The sequence below is a fragment of the Leuresthes tenuis genome, unplaced genomic scaffold, assembly GCF_036924035.1.
Source record: "Leuresthes tenuis unplaced genomic scaffold, fLeuTen1.0.hap1 SCAF_9, whole genome shotgun sequence".
NCBI lineage: Eukaryota > Metazoa > Chordata > Actinopteri > Atheriniformes > Atherinopsidae > Leuresthes > Leuresthes tenuis.
Window position 1 is genome coordinate 13,658,870 of NW_027325363.1, and position 17,991 is coordinate 13,676,860.

Below are 17,991 nucleotides of genomic sequence, written 5' to 3' on the forward strand. Positions count from 1 at the left end.
ACGGGTTACTATGGCTGTGTTGTGATCTCAACAAAACAAAAGACAGATTTCTCAAGAAATTACATTGATTAATTAGTTCTCACACAAAGCGAGCTTTGTTATCTTCAGACAGAATAATCAACTTGTTATCTCAAGATAACAACATCAAAATATGAGCCAAGGCCAATCTCTGCCTCGGTACTGAAAGGTGCTGCTCCAGTAATAAAAGCTCGATAACCCTTAGTTCATAATAGCAGAGCTTAAGTAAAACCGATGTTTCATTACTGGCTGCCATATCCTCTTCAGGACCTCTAGTTGCCTATCTTTTTATTGATTGCATGCTAATTTGCAACACAGTATAAAGCTCATTTACAGAAACGACAGCCAATTTAAAAATCTTAGCTCATGTTAGCCACAGGCAAATGCATTATAAGTCAACATTATATCATCAAAAAACAACTTTCAACTTCCTCCAGTTGAACCGTTTTGACCACAAATAGCCCTATGCTCAACCAGGATTGATTTAGCCACATATTACTTCAGGAAGTTGACTGATCTTATGATAAACCTTTTGGAGTCAGCAACATATTGGCTAATTCAACTTAAAGACACTGAAACGAGTCACGAGTTGCGCTCTCAGCAGTGCAATTAAACCAATTCATTTCAACTCAATAAGCTCTCAAACGGCTCTTTAGAGGTCACATTTGCATTTGAAGACACTTCAAATGACCCTTTTCTTACATACTTTCGGGCAGTGGTGCTGCTTTGGGCACATATGACCATCTCTATGTGTTGTCTTACATCATGTCATCAATCAGACCGGGTCAAACTTATCCTCAAGCTTTTAATACCGTGAAGCGCATTTAATAGTATGAGAAGCAAACCTCTTTCTGGTAAAAAAGCTGCAAATCCTGCTAATAGATTCAAACTCATGTCTGAAACTTTTCGTGGGGATCATCAATGGAAAGCACAAAAGGAAGCTTTGACTCAGGACAGATTTCCTCTGGCTTTATTACTGTACTAACAGTGTGTATTGAAAGTGATGCACAAAAGCAGAAAAAGTAAACAGTAACGATCCCCATTCCCACACACAAACTCAATATCCCCGACTTTTTACAACCGTTTAGACAAAAATGATGGCGATAACCTGGATGCTTGAAATTCACTCCAGAGGTTTATGCACACACTTTGGTACCGTACATGAATATCAACAATACGGAACCAAATATATCATCACAGGAGAAAAAAAAAAAACTGTGAAAAAATATTTCCCGAAAAGTGTAGTTTATAATTATAAAGACAAACGAAAGTGCCATTGTAAAAGCAAATAAAAAGGAAAAAAAGTGTAAAAAGAAAGCCCTGGTTTTTTTCTTTCTCGTTTGATTAAAACAAAACAAAATGTTTCAACAAAGACACTGAATGTAAAATGAACAGAATAAGACCAAATAAGCTGATAAGACAAGCCGCCTCCAACAACAGTCGGAGGACTGCAGAAGAGTGAACGCATGCAGTGCCACAGAGATGAGAAAATAATCATAAAAATTAATCGATACAGCTTTCAGACACAGTGACACAGCACTGGATACACACCATTACAAAAGGAAAAGCTGATTATTCATCAAAAACGGTTCGACGGGCAAATTATCTGCAATTTTCAGCACGTTCTCTGACCAGTTTTCCAAAGGGTCCAAAAGTCTTTCTTCACCTGAATAATACTCTTTATAACAATAGATAACAGATTCGCATCTTTCCACACACGTGCACACGCGCAGTCTGCAAATTAACACGCAGGCCGTTTGCACACACAGAAAACTGAACCATAAACCCACAATCAGAGCAACACGCACGCATTCACGCACACACATCGTTCCACTCCGCCCTCCTTTAAGACCTCTACTTGTTCTGCCCCTTGCTATCACTGTCCTCCGTGTCATGGGAGCCGCGGTAGCCCCGGTGCTCGCGCCTCTCCCGGCACTCCCGGCACTCTCCGTCTTCCTCCCCCTCCTCGTCCTCGTGGATGATCTCCACCTCCAGCCGGCCGATGTAGAGCGATACGGCGCAGAGCCAGAAGAGGGCGGCGCTGCTCACCACGGCTCCTTGGAGCAGCAGAGCCGGCACAGACAGCAGCATCAGCCTCCGCAGGGCAAAAAGGCTGCCGATGTACGAGGCGCCACCAAACGACACGCACACACCTCCCAGGATAAAGAAGGCTGAGGAAAAAAAAAAAAAACAGATTGACGGGGTTTTACTGTAAAGACCTAATTCAATTCCCCACAACTCACTGAGCTTAAATCTGGGATGCAGACGGCTGGATCTACTCCTTCTCTTAATTAGTCAGATGGAAATGGAATATTTTCTTGTCTGGTTTCCTTTGAAGGTCCTTAAAAATGACATAAGCTGTGCCCAAGGGGAAAAAAAGGCACGCAGTAGCTTCCAATCTGACATAAATAACATGTAATCATTTATTAAATATCGCTACACTCATTACTTGGTCGTGGTTTTTCAAAGACTCAGTTCCATCTGATGTCAATCAATGCCAATTGAATGATTTAAAGTAGGTGTATGGGCAATATGGCATCTCAGGTTACCATGCCGATGGATACGACTGGATACGGAGGACCTTGACTTCATTTTGCTCTGTCAGTTGCAGAAATCCTTGTGAAATTATTCATTTCAGAGCTGCTGTATCAAAGTAAATGTCCAATACAAGGTTCTCTTTGAAATCGACATTTTCTATGAGAATCATTTCTTTTTCTAAAGCAAACGCAGCTTTCTCATCTCTTTCATCGCCTTTTAGTTATCGCTCCCCATTTTAAAAAAGTTTTTTTTTTTTAAATGTCAATAAAAACAGACGTTTGCAAACGTTTTTAATTGGAATAAAAAGCCCCCAAAAGCACGACTCTGCATGTGTCTGAGAACTGAGCGGAGTAACAGATTGAGTTCTGAGTGGAACGGTTTTCCAACTCATGCTTTTAGGATCACTGTACTGTAGTCCAACATTATAGACACTGACATGAGAAGTTTCTGAACCAGACTCTTAACTCCAGAGCCGCGCTGTCGTACCGGCTTGCTGAAAAAAATACAAAAGCCTTTCCTGAAAAAGATGTTTGGATATCAGCACGTTATTCTATCTGTCATTCAGCATTTGTGTGATATTCGTAGACGTCCAGGTCCACCTGCAGACCATCAGAGAAGCTGGCTTCTCAACTGTTTGCTGATATTAAGCTGGATGGGCTAAAGGATGTAGCGTCCATGATTTTGTCCATTTTTTAAAAACAATGTGCTTTAATGATTGCAAATCATCACATTACTACACTTCGCAGAGTTTGTTTGCGCCTGAATATACAGAAAAAAAAAAAAGAGTCAAATTTGAGGAGCTTTTACCATATCCGGCTTCTCGTCCGACTTCACTTTGGACGAACGCTATGACTCCGATCCCAGTCGCCAACAGGCCATTCCTGAACCATGACAGGAACCCTGAAAAACAATGGAAGCCACATATAAACAGCGGACACATCACAAACCGACCACAATTCAGCCAGAGCCAATCGCACGGTTTAATGTACCAGCACACCTCAGTCTGAGATGCCATGACGGGGTCATTGGAGCAACACTTAGAACACAAGTACTTTACATCCCTGATGTTTCTTCAAATATAAAATAACAATGTATACAAGTCAGTTCAAGGCCGTGCACATCCATACAGCTGTTTTCCCTCTGATCGCCATCGGGCCAGCATTTAACGTTGAACTGTGGCAGGAACAGAAAACGGCACAGCTGGAGTTAGAACCTGCAGGAGTTAGCAAATGCTGTTCACAAAGATGTTTAATTTCACAGAATCTGATCAAAAATTCATCATGAGACTCGCCACAGCCTAACAACATCTCATCTTATCCGCTGAAAGCACGACATGAACACACACACACAAACACACACACACACACACACACACACACACACACACACACACATGTGCGCATAAATCACAATCAATCCCACCTCCTTGTTCAAACCGGCTGGAGATTAAACCTTGTAATTTCAAGTCAAAGCTGGTGGTGTGAACGCGTGCTGTAGTCCTTCAAGTTAAGTTCAAGAAAACTAAGAAAGGATGCTTGGAAGAATCGGGACGGAGAGGGCAGTTCCACCCCGTCTCCGCAGTGAAATGTACGATTTCATCCCATCCTGCCAAAGGTCCGCCTGCATCACGAGGGTCGAGTCATACGGGAACCAATATTCTAAGATAAAGGTGACAGAGGGATGAGACAACAGTCCCAGTGTTCTTAAAGTTAGGTTAACATAGCTCAGAGATAAGTGGGGGACATCAGCCGTCTGTACAAACACACAAGAAAGGCTCATTGAACGCGAAAACATCTGGGGAGTGATGGAATTAGCAGGAGTACACTTAAGGTATCCATTAAGGTATCCTGTTTTTCCATCTCAGCATTATGAAGCATTTTGCCAGAACAGGAGAAGAAATCTATACAATTATTGTCCCTTCGACCTTCAACAGTTGCACATTTGCACAATCGAGCACGGCGACGCTAATTATTGTGTTAAACTTGACATCATTTTGGTTTCAGCCGATGTAACAAACCAATAAACCCTGCTTTGATTTGATGCAGCATCCAGGCTAAAGGGGGAGAAAAGCCCTACGTCCACGAAGGTTTGGATCGTTTCAAATGACAAAACTCAGGTGGGCCTGAGGTGCGGCACGATAACATGAAGAAACACAGCGTTTCATATCACAATGTGAAACTATGTGGCTTTGGATGAAGGGTCATTACAAAAAAAAACAAAAAAAAAACCAGATGCTTTACCATAAAAGTCCCAACAGAATGATAACAGAACACAACGACGTGTCAACAAGCGGGAGAAAGGATCAGGAAGAATCAGGACAGTTCCACCTCGAATCCTCTGTGAAATAATCCAGTCTAATTCTAACTGTTGCTGAACGAGAGCTCAAACCGATGTGGTGACGGTGGAGAGAACAGGGCCAAAACGCAGCCAAAAAAATGAATAAATGCAAAAAAAAAAAACAGGTGGCGAAAACAAACGAGCGATGAAGAGAACCAAAGAGAGCAACCAAGAAGACAGCGATGGCGAAGGAGTGACTGAGACAAACCGAGGAGCAGAAACACTGCTGGGAACCGGTGAGAGAGAGACTGCAGCCGAGACCGCCTGACATCAGGCGAGGGGGCGGAGCTTAGGAACAAACTGGGGTACAGAGCAAACCAGAAACTAAACTGAGATCAGGACACGAGTACAGAACCGAGGCAAGGCAACACTAAAGAGTTCCGGCAACAGAAAACAACAACAACAACAAACCGCCAGAGCGACGAGAAACCAGGCAAACCAGAACAGAGCAGAACAAACAGAGAATGAACCCTCATTCATACCAATGAGTTTTCTGCAAAAACACAAAAAACAAGACAAGACAAACAAATCCAAAGTCAGAAAATTCCCAAACTCTAACATAACTGCAACCGCAGTCTGCCGGTTACATGTCTCATCGTTGGAAATCTACAACTGAGGGCACTTTCACACCATCACCACCTGCTGAAAGTGCAACTTTAGGCCTTAAAGATGCAGCGGTTACAGCTCAACCTTCATCTGAGGCTTCCAGGTAAAAGTGGTGTTCTTTCGCTTCTGAATTGGATGGAACCAGGGAGGCGATCACCGTGACAACCTGTGGGGGACACTGACAGTTTCACACCCTTTGTGTGGGGGTGCTCAAGTTTGTTTGATGTCAGCACCCCCCCAAAAAGAAGTCAGTCTATCATCATCAAAGTGATGACGACACCTAAATGAAGCTATTTTTGACAATTGCTTTGACTCAAGAGGTGCTCCACAGACTGTAGGTAACTTTATACACAGCCCATGAGCTAAACTTTGGGAAAATGCACATTTTTCATTCCGACAGATTGAGGATTTATGTGAGAAAGAGAGAACAAGCAGTCGAGAGCACACCGCGGCCTACACAGATACCCGCGTTGGCTTCTAGCCTCAGAATTAATAGCTGACATATAGGAGGAAACGCATCTATGAGCAGGTCGAGCGCGTTCAGCAGGAAGTCACTTTAGACACAACTGTGTGAACAACGGTGTATCAGATTGACCTCGCGTGGACTCAACCTGAAGATAGCGTTTCTGAATTCTCAGCAGAGTCGCTGCAGAGACGGCCTCAGCTGCTCGGTTTCCTTGTTTTGTTCCAGTCAACAGCTCTCAGTCGGTAACTTCTCAATCCGAATAGTCGCTCAGATTTCTGACCACCTTGGGTAAAGGTGATGCTTTCCTCATTACGACAGGCAGAGAATTCAGAAAGTGGGATTCATTTCCACGCTTGCTTTTTTTTTGCCGGAGATGAATTCTCTGAACAGTCCGCCTCAGATCAGGTGTAAAGATTTGAGCCGCGGCCTGAACTGAAGACAGCAGTGTCTCATGAAGCGTCTCTCATAGTTTGACTGTTCCCAAGCGAGCCAGACTATAAAGGATGTTTTGTGCATTTCTCTTCATATCTGCTTTGCCGTGACCTGATCTTTTTGATGCCGATGATGTACATTTACATCTGTTAATTATTCATTAAAAATAAATAAAAACCCACCCCATACTCCAAACTGACTCATTGGGTCACATGAAATGACTGTAGTGTATCTTTTTGCATAGGCAAACAGTGCTGGATGACTTTGGAAGCAGTTTTCCCGCTTGGTAGCAGTGATTACTGCTAATTTCCCAAGACTATCACTGTTAAAAACTCCCATACACAGAAAACGATCATTCTTATCCTACCAAACGTGCAATTTAGCACAAAGGAAAAACGGTTTTGCAAAGCAGCGTCTTCAAATCACGTCCTCATTTGAGGCTGAGCACCCATAAAGGTCTGACCTGGGATCAGAACCTGGGATCAGAACCTGGGATCAGAATCTGGGATCAGAACCTGGGATCAGAACCTGGGATCAGAACCTGGGGCGGGAAAGAAGTTCTCCCCAACACAACACCTACATACACAGGTGTGGGTGGATCAATGGGCTTTATGGTTTTAATACACTCAAAAGGTGCAGTGAAATTACCTGTTTCATGAGACTTTCTCAGCATCTGCAAGTATTGGGGGGGAAAAGAAAGGAATCTGTCAGCATCAAAAACATAATTTCGCCTCAGAGGAGAAACGAAAGAAAAGACAAAAAGCTTGAATGAAGCGCTTTTTGCTTTGAATACACAGCATGTCTTCCTGGAGAGAACCTACCAAAGCGTCCGCCTTGTCGAGGTCTGTGAGCTGGTACTGCTGCGGCTGATCCGGCCCCCGGCTCTTCCCCCACGGCCCCTTCTCCCCGACCCGCTGTCGAGCCGATCCGTGCAGCCTCCTCAGCGGGGCCCCGGCCAACGGAAGCCGGCTCAGCCTCACTGCCCGGGCGAAGTGGCTCGCGGCCCGCGGCAGCTGCCTTCTCAGAAACAAACTCAGAAAAGCCATCACATCACTAGTGCCAGCAAGCTAAAAAAATAATATGAGCTCAAAGCAGAAACACAACACGACCTCTGCATGCCCTCTGAACTCTCACGTGGTCAACGCGAACCCGGAAAAGTCTCCGGTAGGATTAACACAGCGCCACCTGCGTCAGATTAGAAAACAAATACAACTTGAATGTATGTAGCCCCGATTTAGATATACTGTTGACGGCAGCTTAGCTTTTAATTTTGTTTAATTTTTCTCTCTTTTTTTGTATCGAAATTCCTCCTCAGTTTAAATTGTTCCAGGAAATAGGTGTGGTGCAAAACATGCAACTATACATTTCCACCACACGAGGGCGCCAGAGGACAAAATTACTATAAAAAAAACGTTGTCTGACTTCCAATTTGTCTGACTTCCAGCACAAACAGCTAACAATTTGAATTATTTTCAAGTCAATAATAGAATCAGATGTATCACAAAGGCAACGTGATATTGGCAATGCTAAGAAAAAAAAGGAAGAAAGAAAGAAAAGAAAAAAATATGCAAGAAACAAACAAGTATTATGTATCTTCCATTTACAAGCGATATCTTGTGTTGAACTAAAAACTTTACTTGGTCAGGCCTTGACCAAAGATGGAAATGGAAAGGTGGAAATGTTACATTAACTGTTATGAGTTTGGAAAAAAAATAGTTGACATAGCATTGTTTTATATATATTTAGCCCTTATTTCTGACTTGGTTGTGTCCATCGTTGTAAAATTGTGATATTTAAAGCTTCTTTGCTTTGTATAAAATCCAAGTTCACAAAGTTTTTCTTGATTTCAGAAATCCCACTGAGAAAATCTATTATTTGCTTTTACAAGCAAATGATGGAATGACATTGACAAAGAATGGCAAGGATCTTAGCGGGAAATTGATATGGATCAGCTTGGAGGAGCTTCATAATGAATTTTAACTAAATTAAAGGTTATAATAAATATGTGCAGACACAAGCGGTGTAGCTGCACTAATTAGGGTATTAACTTCTATCCATTATGGACTGCCTAATCATTTCAAACTCAATCCTTAATCATAAAATAATTATTCGTAATACTAATTTCAGTTCACGCTTTACCCCCCATCTTAATAAGGACCCCAGAAATGATAATTTGCCTCATTAGAATGGTGCTTTGGTCACCAGTACTGATCCCAATAAGGTCAGAAAGGGACAAAAACAAACAGACACAGATACTGTGTGAGGTGGTGTGCGTTCCCACTGAACGTGTGTTAATGTGTGAACATGTGTGCAAGTGAGAGAGGATTTCTGCTTCCACATGCACTTGCTGAGGATGAGCGGCGGTCTCTTCCGGGTGGTCTTTTGTCTTTCTCAGCCCACTGGGACCCAAAAACGTCACGCCTATCATCACAGTAGATTGTTTGGTGTGAGGAGCATAGTGGGCCGCACAGATGGGAGTTTATATTTGTGCTTGTGTTTCTGTGTTAATGTGTGTGTTGTGAGGTCTTTTACAGTCAGCCAATTCTTTGATGTGATGGCGTAGCTGACCTACTGGCCACTCTCACGCTACTGCTCCCAACACAATGGGAGATTGATGTTTGTGTATGCACATACATATAAAAACACACCCACACGTGCTCGCATACAATGGTTTTTACTTCAGTTGTTTTGTGTAACAGGATATTGAAGGAAATAGTTAAGTTACGCAGCGACTTTGGAAACACGCCTCTAACATGTTTCAGATAAAAGAAATATTGGTTAATATGTTTGATATCGAGGTCTATATCTGTTTACTGAAAGACAAATCAGAGAAATCATTCAAATTTCTCTCATTAAACTTCACTGATAAAAGCTTTGACAACTCCAGGACTATAAAAGGACCACAAAAATAAAATCTTTCTCTCTGTTTGGACGATATCTCAGCTGACCAAACCACAAAGAAACAGAGCTAGTTTGTCGTCCGGGGCCTAGCCGAAGCAAAGAAAACCCAAAGACATGTGAGCGTGTCATTCACTGGTCGTAGTTGCGTGCAGCAACAATGTTTCACTACAGGGAGCACTTCAGAGCAATCCTGGATGCTTCAGCCACCTGTAAATACCACTCATCAGGATCAATCAGTTTACTCTGTCTACTGTCAAGAACAAAGAAGGACTGCTTGCGTAGACTGGCTCTGCATTCACAGCCAATGAATGAACAGACTTCAGGTAAGATAATCCATTCAACAGCAGTCTAGTGTAGAGTTCTCAGATGAGAAAGGGTGTACCAGAGGTAGAACAATGAAAACATCTTTGGGATTGTTTTTTTTATCTACATTTAGTTACTTAGCACACTCTCTATTCAAGGTGACTTACAAGTGGCTCCCCATCTGGGCAGCTATTCTTCAATAACAGATTAGTACCTGGATGTGCACACTCTGTACCAGACGTATTATTGTTGCCCCTGAGGCTTTTGATGTCTGACTGTTCTCAACTTAGTTTTGTCCATCCATCTATCCATTTTCTATACCCGTTTAATTCAATTCAGAGTTACAGGGGGGCTGGAGCCTGTCCCAGCAGTCACCAGGTGAGAGGCAGAGTACACAGAGTCACCAATCCACCTTACATGCATGTTTTTTTGATGATGGGAAGAAGAGAGAACCCACACATACACAGGGAGAACTCCTATTAACATTTTAAACTTGTGATAAGAATTCACATTTTTCAATTATAGTGCATGAGAAACTGGTGCAATCTAAAGTATCATAGATGCGGATGGGTATGGTGTGCTGCACTGTTAGAACTGAATAGAAGTGAATAGAAGATCCTAATTTTAAGAGAAACAAGACTTTAAAACATTACATTCGGATTCTGTGTCCCACGTGGAAAACATCAACCTTATATGTGGGCCTAAGATGTATTCCAGTTTCACTTATGATGCTCTGACAGTGCACAGCATGGATGTAACTGTTTAAGCATTTACAGACAGATAATTATTACATTCTGTGAGCTAATTCAAGGAAGGCAAAAGACACTGTTGACCTTCTGTGCCTCCAGGTTCACAACTTCACTAACCCCTATCACTTTCTGTCCTCTCTGCTCTTTACCTTTCTTGAGTTTTACTCAACAAAGCTGTTTCATTTTTTCCTTTTTTAACTGTACGCTTTCTGCATTATGCAGGTCAAAATGAAACTTATGATGGTTTATATGGCGCAATTTAAAGTCCTGCTTTTCGTTTGTTTGCTTATGTGAGGCACAATGCTTTCCAAGCTGTCTTGCATCTTGCTAGTCCTCTTTTAGCTTTGTGTCTTAAGGCTGGCTTGCATCACACATTCAAGACTGTCAGTACATTTTTTCAGATGTGTCATCCAACTTCCCTTTCCCAAACACGCTCTCTCATCACTGTCTCTCAAGCTACATTTTCCTCACTTCCTCTTAAATAAATAAGAAATTAACTCTCCGTGACACTTGTTTTCGTGCTGCTCATCTGATTGGCATGACCTCGGTTGCCAGTTGGCATGAAAATAACATGTTTTAGGCTACGAATAAAAATTCAAAGACACCACGTAGGCTTGACACACACATAAGACAACACCATGAAATTGTAAAAACATACGAACAAGACAAGACTAAACTAGACTGTTGAAAAACTACATCTGCCTTTTAATGAGTTCAGACAGAACAACAATAAAGAAAAAAAAAACAGTGTAAGCAAGTCTACTTTTAGGTCTCAACTGTGTGTTAACTCCTTGTTATCTCTGCTTGACTTCTGCTGCATCAACAGAAAAGAGGAAATATAGGGAGAGACTGATAGGGAGAGTGACAGAGGAGGAGATGTGTATACGTGCAGAGCTGCACTAGTCTGTGTTACATAGTCTGGGGGATTCCAGCCAGCTGCACTGGGAGCACTGACCTTGGCAAAGCGCACACTGTTTTTTCAGTCCCTGGGACAAACAAGTGTTAGATGCAAGTGTCAGCTGGTCAGTAGACAAATGATTTACTGACCTTAATAAACTGAGAAAGGTTACTGTTTCACAAGTAGGTGCTCTGCCTTACAAATAGGCAAGAATATAAATGTATAACGCACCAGATGTTTAATGAGCACCAAGATGTGTCGTTTCAGTTCATTGTGTGATTTTGCAAAATTGCTTAATGCAAACAGTGCGTTGTAAGTAATAAAATACCTTGCACAGGATACAGGATGGGAAACTTTCAGGATTGTTTTTGCCGTTTGCTTCCAAGCCTGTTTTTGGCCCTCAGTGTCAGAGCAGCTTTTTCTTTTGATGTCCTGGAGCCCTGATTTATTTTGAAAGGAATTCTTTTGTAAACATTTGGACATGTGTGCTTTGAAGCGTGCATTATATCGTCCTGTGTTGGCTGGGATCAAGTCAGTGTAAATTCCTGTATAAGATATTACACACCTCAGGTACTGTTCTGGTTCTACCTGAAGGGAGAGCAGTGCAGGAACTTGCCTCTCACTCACAATCAAATCCAAAACAATTAATCATCATTCATATTTCACTGCTGTAGAAACAATGGTATCCTTACAGTAAAATGTAGATGCTGTGGTTGCTTAACAGTGGCAAAGCTCGGAGTGAGTGTATCATTTCTTGGTATCTTTATGCACTGTGTAGGCTGGATGTCTCGGACACGAACTCACGTACTCAAACACTGAGTTGTAAGTATATCCTTTGTTAGGCCCACTATCTCTTCCTATTGATTCGCCCACAACAAAAGTTAACCTTTGGCCAACCTGAGGAACAGCTGCTTCAGAGTCACACAGGTTCTATCACGTCTTGTTCTTGAGAATCAACACCCATAAAATGTGTTACATCTCCATGTCAACAGCAGTAAAACAAATCGATGGGCTGCGCTTCATTTCCATTAAAATGTCAATAAAGTTCTCCGTCTCCACTTTTATATATGGGCATTTCAGCATGAGGGACATTACCAAAACAAATTCTCTGAAACCAAAGGATTACTGGACTTAAGGCCTGTTCAAACCTGTTTATTAATATTTTCAAGACCGATCAAAAGAAACAAACAGTAAAAAGTTACTCTTTAGAGCTATGAATACAAGCTTGTGTGAGATACAATTATGAGCAGAGGGTTTTACCTACACAGATGCAGTAACAGTACAATCTACAAACCTGTATTGATCTTTGACTGTGATACATTCTTCCCTCAGCTGAGTTCAATGAGTGGACTAACATGCAATCGGACACATTGATTATAAAGCCTGATGAATCTGGTATAAATCTTATTAAACCTCATTTTCGCTCTAGCTTCACCACTACTCCAAGTCGATCCTCTTCTCCAAGACGAGTGTTTAACGCATCTCTTTTGAGCAACCCACTTATTCTGTTTATTTTATTTTCTTGCAAAAATATATAAAAGTTACATTTATTTATATAGCACATACAAGACTACAGAAGTTGACCCAATGTGCTTTCCATTTAGGGCAATGAAAGAAATACATTCTCACTCAATAAGAATTATCTGACGCATGTTGACATTCAAAAATTATATGAAAATCAAAACACAACCGAGTAAAAATAGAAACTGTAACTAATCAATCAATAAAACTTATCATTCTGTTAAAAGAGATGAGAATTAACTTAACAAAAGGGCAGTGACACAAACAATTAAAGCCAATGCAACTCTACATCTTCAAACTGGTAGTGGTGGAGCAAGATTTAATATATTAACGACGAGTCTGAAAGCAGCATCCAAAAAAAGATTAATCACCTTTGGTTTTGGGATGAGTGAGGGACTGATAGTATTAAAAGTGATGACGACCTACAGTAAATGAGCTGATTGTGGAAAGAGGGATTAACATGTCACTCATGATGAACTGTGGTGCTTAAGCAGGAAGCAATTTCAAAAGAAACTATTCCATTTTAAAATCTATCCTGTATCTCTCTGGGAGTAATGTGCCGCCTTTTCTTTATGCCAGTTAGAAGTCTGGCAGCTAGTCTGAAAGATAGAACCGAGTTCACCCCAGAAAGAATTACAATGATCCAACAAGGTGATAGAAGCATGAGTTACTATTTCCAGGTTCTTGTGAGATAAAAATCTTTAATTTGGCGAGGTTTCTAAGCTGATTAAGACTTCACTTCTCAATACGAGTAGTTTGTTTGTAATCTGGGAAAACACAAAGATTTTTTTATTCTGCATCCCCCACATTGTTTCACACAGGTTTATTTTTTTGTTGAGAGCTGATAGATTGGGACAGACTAAATTATTATGTCTGTTGTATTTTTTCATTCAGTGGAAGGAAATTAGTAGCCTACCAAGCATTTTGATGAAGTCAGTACTGCTTTTATGATTACATGGTAAGTATGAGCTTTATCTGGTTCCATTCATGACTCTTTGTACGAAAAATCTTCACTTTTGAGTGGAACTATTGTAATGCCAACCCTCAAAAGAATGTGTTCTCAACAAAGGGGACAACACACACACACACATGAAACATCGCTCTGTTTTGGGTCCAGCACCGAACCTACCTTAAGTTTCAGAACCAGTTCATTTTAGGTCAAACTACTCTTGGTGGTACAAAATGCTGCGATGTAGAACTAGGTCCATGTTGGTGGAAAAGTTGTAACAATTGGATCATTTCATTAGTCCTACGAGAATGCAATATTTTCTACACTTATCGAAGCATTGAAATGCAAACACATTTGCATTTGTGTCCATACCAACAAACATGTCCAGACTAATTACGTAAGGACCCTGATTCTCTGCTTTACTGGGTTGAGTCTTTGTGTTTTGCACATTAGATGCCAAGCCATTGTTTATTGGGAACACCTGAGCCCGGTGTTTCCAGTATAAAAGCACATGAGAATGGCATCCATCAAGCTTAGGATGGAAACTATGGCCAGAATAAGCACAGTTAGGAGTAGACTCCCCCAGCTCACAGACAAAGTCTAATCAAAAGAGATTCTAGCACAGCAGCTCAGCTGGACTCACTATCCAAACTACAACCATCGCAGAAAATAGTATTGTGTTTACAACAATAACCCTGGAGAAGACGGTTGAAAGTTGCCCACAGGGATATTAGTCGGCTAACAGAGGTAAATAGCAAATTGCCCCTTAACCTTAGTTATGTTCTAAAAGAGCGCTTTACAATTTCTTTCTCACCAAATCATTCACACACACATTTTTTTAGAGTGCATGCTTTCTGTACCTGCAGGATTTTGTCTCTGTCATACTGACACTGATAAACACATTTATAGATAGACACAATTTAGTTGATCCCTCGGGAGGTTCATTCTGGGAAATTAAGGCTCCAGTAGCAGTGCAGCACCATAAAAAACAAAAATAAACACAATATCAACACTATAAAAAAAAAGCGATATAAAGGAGACAGTGGAAGCGAACAGTAAATATACATTAGCGATGTATTCGCTATGTAACAGTATGGAGAATCTATGGACAATTGCTGTTATTGCATGCAGAAATAATAAATAAGATATTATTACTCCCCAGTGAGGAGTTGAACAGTTTGATGGCCTGGGGGACAAAGGAGTTTTTCAGTCTCTGGTCCTGCTCTTTGGGACGAGCAGCCTGTCGCTAAACTCTGGTTGCTGATGACAGTGTGCAGGGGATGAATGATATTATCAAGAATGGACAGCAGTATGGTTTGTGTTCTTCTCTCTGCCACTGTCACCAAAGAGTCCAGCTCCATATCGACCACAGAATCAGCCCTCCTGATCAGCTTTTCCAGCCTGGATAGGTCTGCCTTAGATATGCTGCCACCGCAGCACACCAAAGCATAGGAGAGGATGCTGGTGACCACAGACTGGTAAAACATCCACAGGAGCTTCCTGCAGATGTTAAAGGATTGCAGTCTCCTCAGGAAATACAGTCTGCTTTGGGCCTTCTTATACAACTGTCTTGTGTTGCTTGTCCAGTCCAGCTTGTTGTCCAGCCACAGGGCGATGTATTTGTAGGTCTCCACGACCTCCACCTCTTGGTTTGGCCCGCCCAAAGTCTATGACCAGTTCCTTGGTCTTTGAGGTGTTGAACTGCAGGCTGAGGCACCAGAAAACGAAGTTCCTCACCAGACTCCTGTACTCCTCCTCTTGGTCGTCTCTGATACACCCCATGATGGCTGTGTCATCTGCAAACTTCTGGATGTGACATAATTACCATACTGTGGTCTGGCAATCCAAGCAACCAGGCAGGGGTCCATTTCCATTTTGGTGTCTTTGTCTCGGAGTGTATGGGGCTGGATGGTGTTAAAGGCACTTGAAAAAGACAATAAGATCCTGACAGTGCCACTTCCCTTGTTGGGGTAGTGCTGGAGGGGGAGGAGTGGGGTTTGTGCTGGCAGGAGTGGGGGGGGCTGCCGTGGTGTTGGAGTGGGGGTGAATTGAGGGAAGGGAGGGAGAGGGGTTTGGTTTAACTGGTTGGTTCAGTCTGTTTGTGTGGTCTTTGTGTTGTGGCCTATGATGGTTCTCACAGGGTCCCTGACCTCCCCCATGTTGTTTTCGTTCTGCTTATTCTCCTTTTTTCCTCCTGTAGGAGTACCTAACCCCCCTCAGGCAACTTTTCGTCTCCCGCTGTGCTGATTTCATCTCCTCCTTTTCTTTGGTCCTGAAGGCCATCTTCTTCGTGTTGAGGACAGCTTTGACTTCCTGCGTCACCCTTATTAGGGTAACACTGTAGCGTTAACAGTCTTAGCGGGGGCCACTACATCAACACAGAAATTGAGGTAGCCCGTTAGACAGTGAGTTAGCCCCTCCATGTCCTCACCATGTGGACCCAGCAGCACGTTTCTGTCAGTGGTGTCGTAGCAGCCTCTCAGGGCCTCTTCCACTTCAGGAAAAAACTGCCATTTTTGTGATTAGTGGCCACTCACAACCAAAGCTATAGCAGTCTAAAGGGTGTCATGAGACTGAGGTCCAAGATGGAAACAAGTAGAAGTTGGGAGACTTGTAAACATTTACATGCCATTTTGTGTTTTTGCAAGTGCATTTAAATAAAAAGCACACCATTTAGAGCACCTCTGTCTAGATCCATCTACAGGCTAAAATGAAGCTGCACTGGAAGCACTATGGCCTGCTTCGGTCAATACGCTCTTTCTCTAATCCCCCAGGGTGAGGCGCTAATCCGGTGCCCTAACCCCTGGCCTGGCTTTATAATAGCACATTACCTCATATCCTCCAGCTATGCAAATCTATAAGTGAACAGTTCAGTCAAAGCATAGTTAGCTGGTTAAATCTGACGTCAAAGAGAGGCAACCATAATATCATAACTCGCTCACTCTTAAAATTGCTGATGGCTGTAAACTCAAACAGCTGACTGTAATTCTCCTTTACAAAGTACAGTCTACAAGGTTACGTCTGTTTGTATAAGTTTTGTCATTTCTGTCTTGAGAGTAACCTTTTGTATGCTTCTGGTAGTATATATTAGGGTCCTTATGAGCTGCAAAGCTGATATTATAACTTTACTTTAACAGTATTTCTCTCTGTATGGACTTTACCATATTTGTAATGCGTTCACAGAACTTTTATTTCATCAAAGTTCTCACTGTACCTAAAGTAGCCCAACCGTATGATACAATGATATTCTACTTTACATATTTACAGATCTTACGTAAAAACACTTGCTCCTCCAACCCAAAAAGCCTTGTCTGATATGATTGGTTAAATCAAGTGGTCTGACCAAACTCCACCCACCTTTCTACATCATGTCTCCTGCAGTTTGGATACAAAATGAGCACATATGCACTGTGCACAGGATGATCGATGGATACTTGAAAGTTGCTTTCAAAGGAAAAGAGAAGAGACTCTACTAAAATATATTTTTTCTTTGTTGGGCCAGATACTGGAGTATAGATACTGTTTAGTACAAGAGAGAAAATACGTTGACATTAAAACATCACATTTGGTTTCACGAGAACTTCAAAAACACAATGTTTGTTGTCTGCACCTCTTACTCTATTTTTTTCCTTTTTCATAATACCTGTATGGGTGAATTTTCTACCTTGTATTTGATAGTTTTGTACTACCTCAGTTGGAAGTTCCAAACGAGCCAAGCCAATATTATATGGTGATGTGGAAACTCTGCAGAGTTTGGTGTGGGCATGAACAACTCTCTGCTGCAACATGCACACACACACACACAGAGCAAAGTTTACAATGTTAAACAGCTGATCTTGCCAACAGTGAGAAAAAACTGTCTGTTATATAGTCTGAATCAGAAATGAGCAGCATCAAACCATTCTGACATATTATGTAATGGAAAAACACCATAACTGCATGGGGTCCAGGCCTTATTATAGCAAAGAAGCCCCAGACTCCCTCCTATAGGCCTATACCTTACAGTAGAGATGAATTTTTTTCTCCTAGCACAGCATTGTGGCCTTTTTTAGGAAAAAATTCACAGAACACTGTCCGAGAAGTGTTGTGGAACGTTCGTTTGGTATTTTGTAAACTTGAGATCTTGAGCATCTTCATTTTCCCACTTTGAGAACGGGATTTTCTTTTAAATTGTTTTTTCAACACATTCCTATTCAATGTTTGCCACTGCATGGACACATGAACACAATCTTTACTAAGCTGAAAAGATTTATACTGGTGTCTTACTGTATTC

General features: G+C 41.7%; 1 protein-coding gene across 1 annotated transcript; it reads right to left on the bottom strand.

Annotated features, from left to right (window-relative positions):
- Positions 1 to 972: 972 nt before the first annotated feature.
- On the bottom strand, positions 973 to 7,531 carry tmem160 (transmembrane protein 160). The gene is made up of 4 exons (XM_072392433.1): positions 7,219 to 7,531; positions 7,046 to 7,070; positions 3,364 to 3,456; positions 973 to 2,189 (listed from the first exon to the last, which is right to left on the bottom strand). The coding sequence occupies exons 1-4, from the start codon at positions 7,441 to 7,443 to the stop codon at positions 1,873 to 1,875; spliced, it is 660 nt and encodes a 219-aa protein (XP_072248534.1). The 5' UTR covers positions 7,444 to 7,531; the 3' UTR covers positions 973 to 1,872.
- Between the last annotated feature and the right edge of the window lie 10,460 nt (positions 7,532 to 17,991).

Bases quoted from the DNA above. Each gene is read 5' to 3' on its own strand.
- tmem160 (XM_072392433.1), bottom strand. From the start codon at position 7,443: ATGGCTTTTCTGAGTTTGTTTCTGAGAAGGCAGCTGCCGCGGGCCGCG. The intron at 7,071-7,218 runs GTAGGTTCTCTC...CAATACTTGCAG, and splicing joins TCGACAAGGCGGACGCTTTG to ATGCTGAGAAAGTCTCATGA. The intron at 2,190-3,363 runs GTAAAAGCTCCT...TTTTTTCCTCAG, and splicing joins CGGACGAGAAGCCGGATATG to CCTTCTTTATCCTGGGAGGT.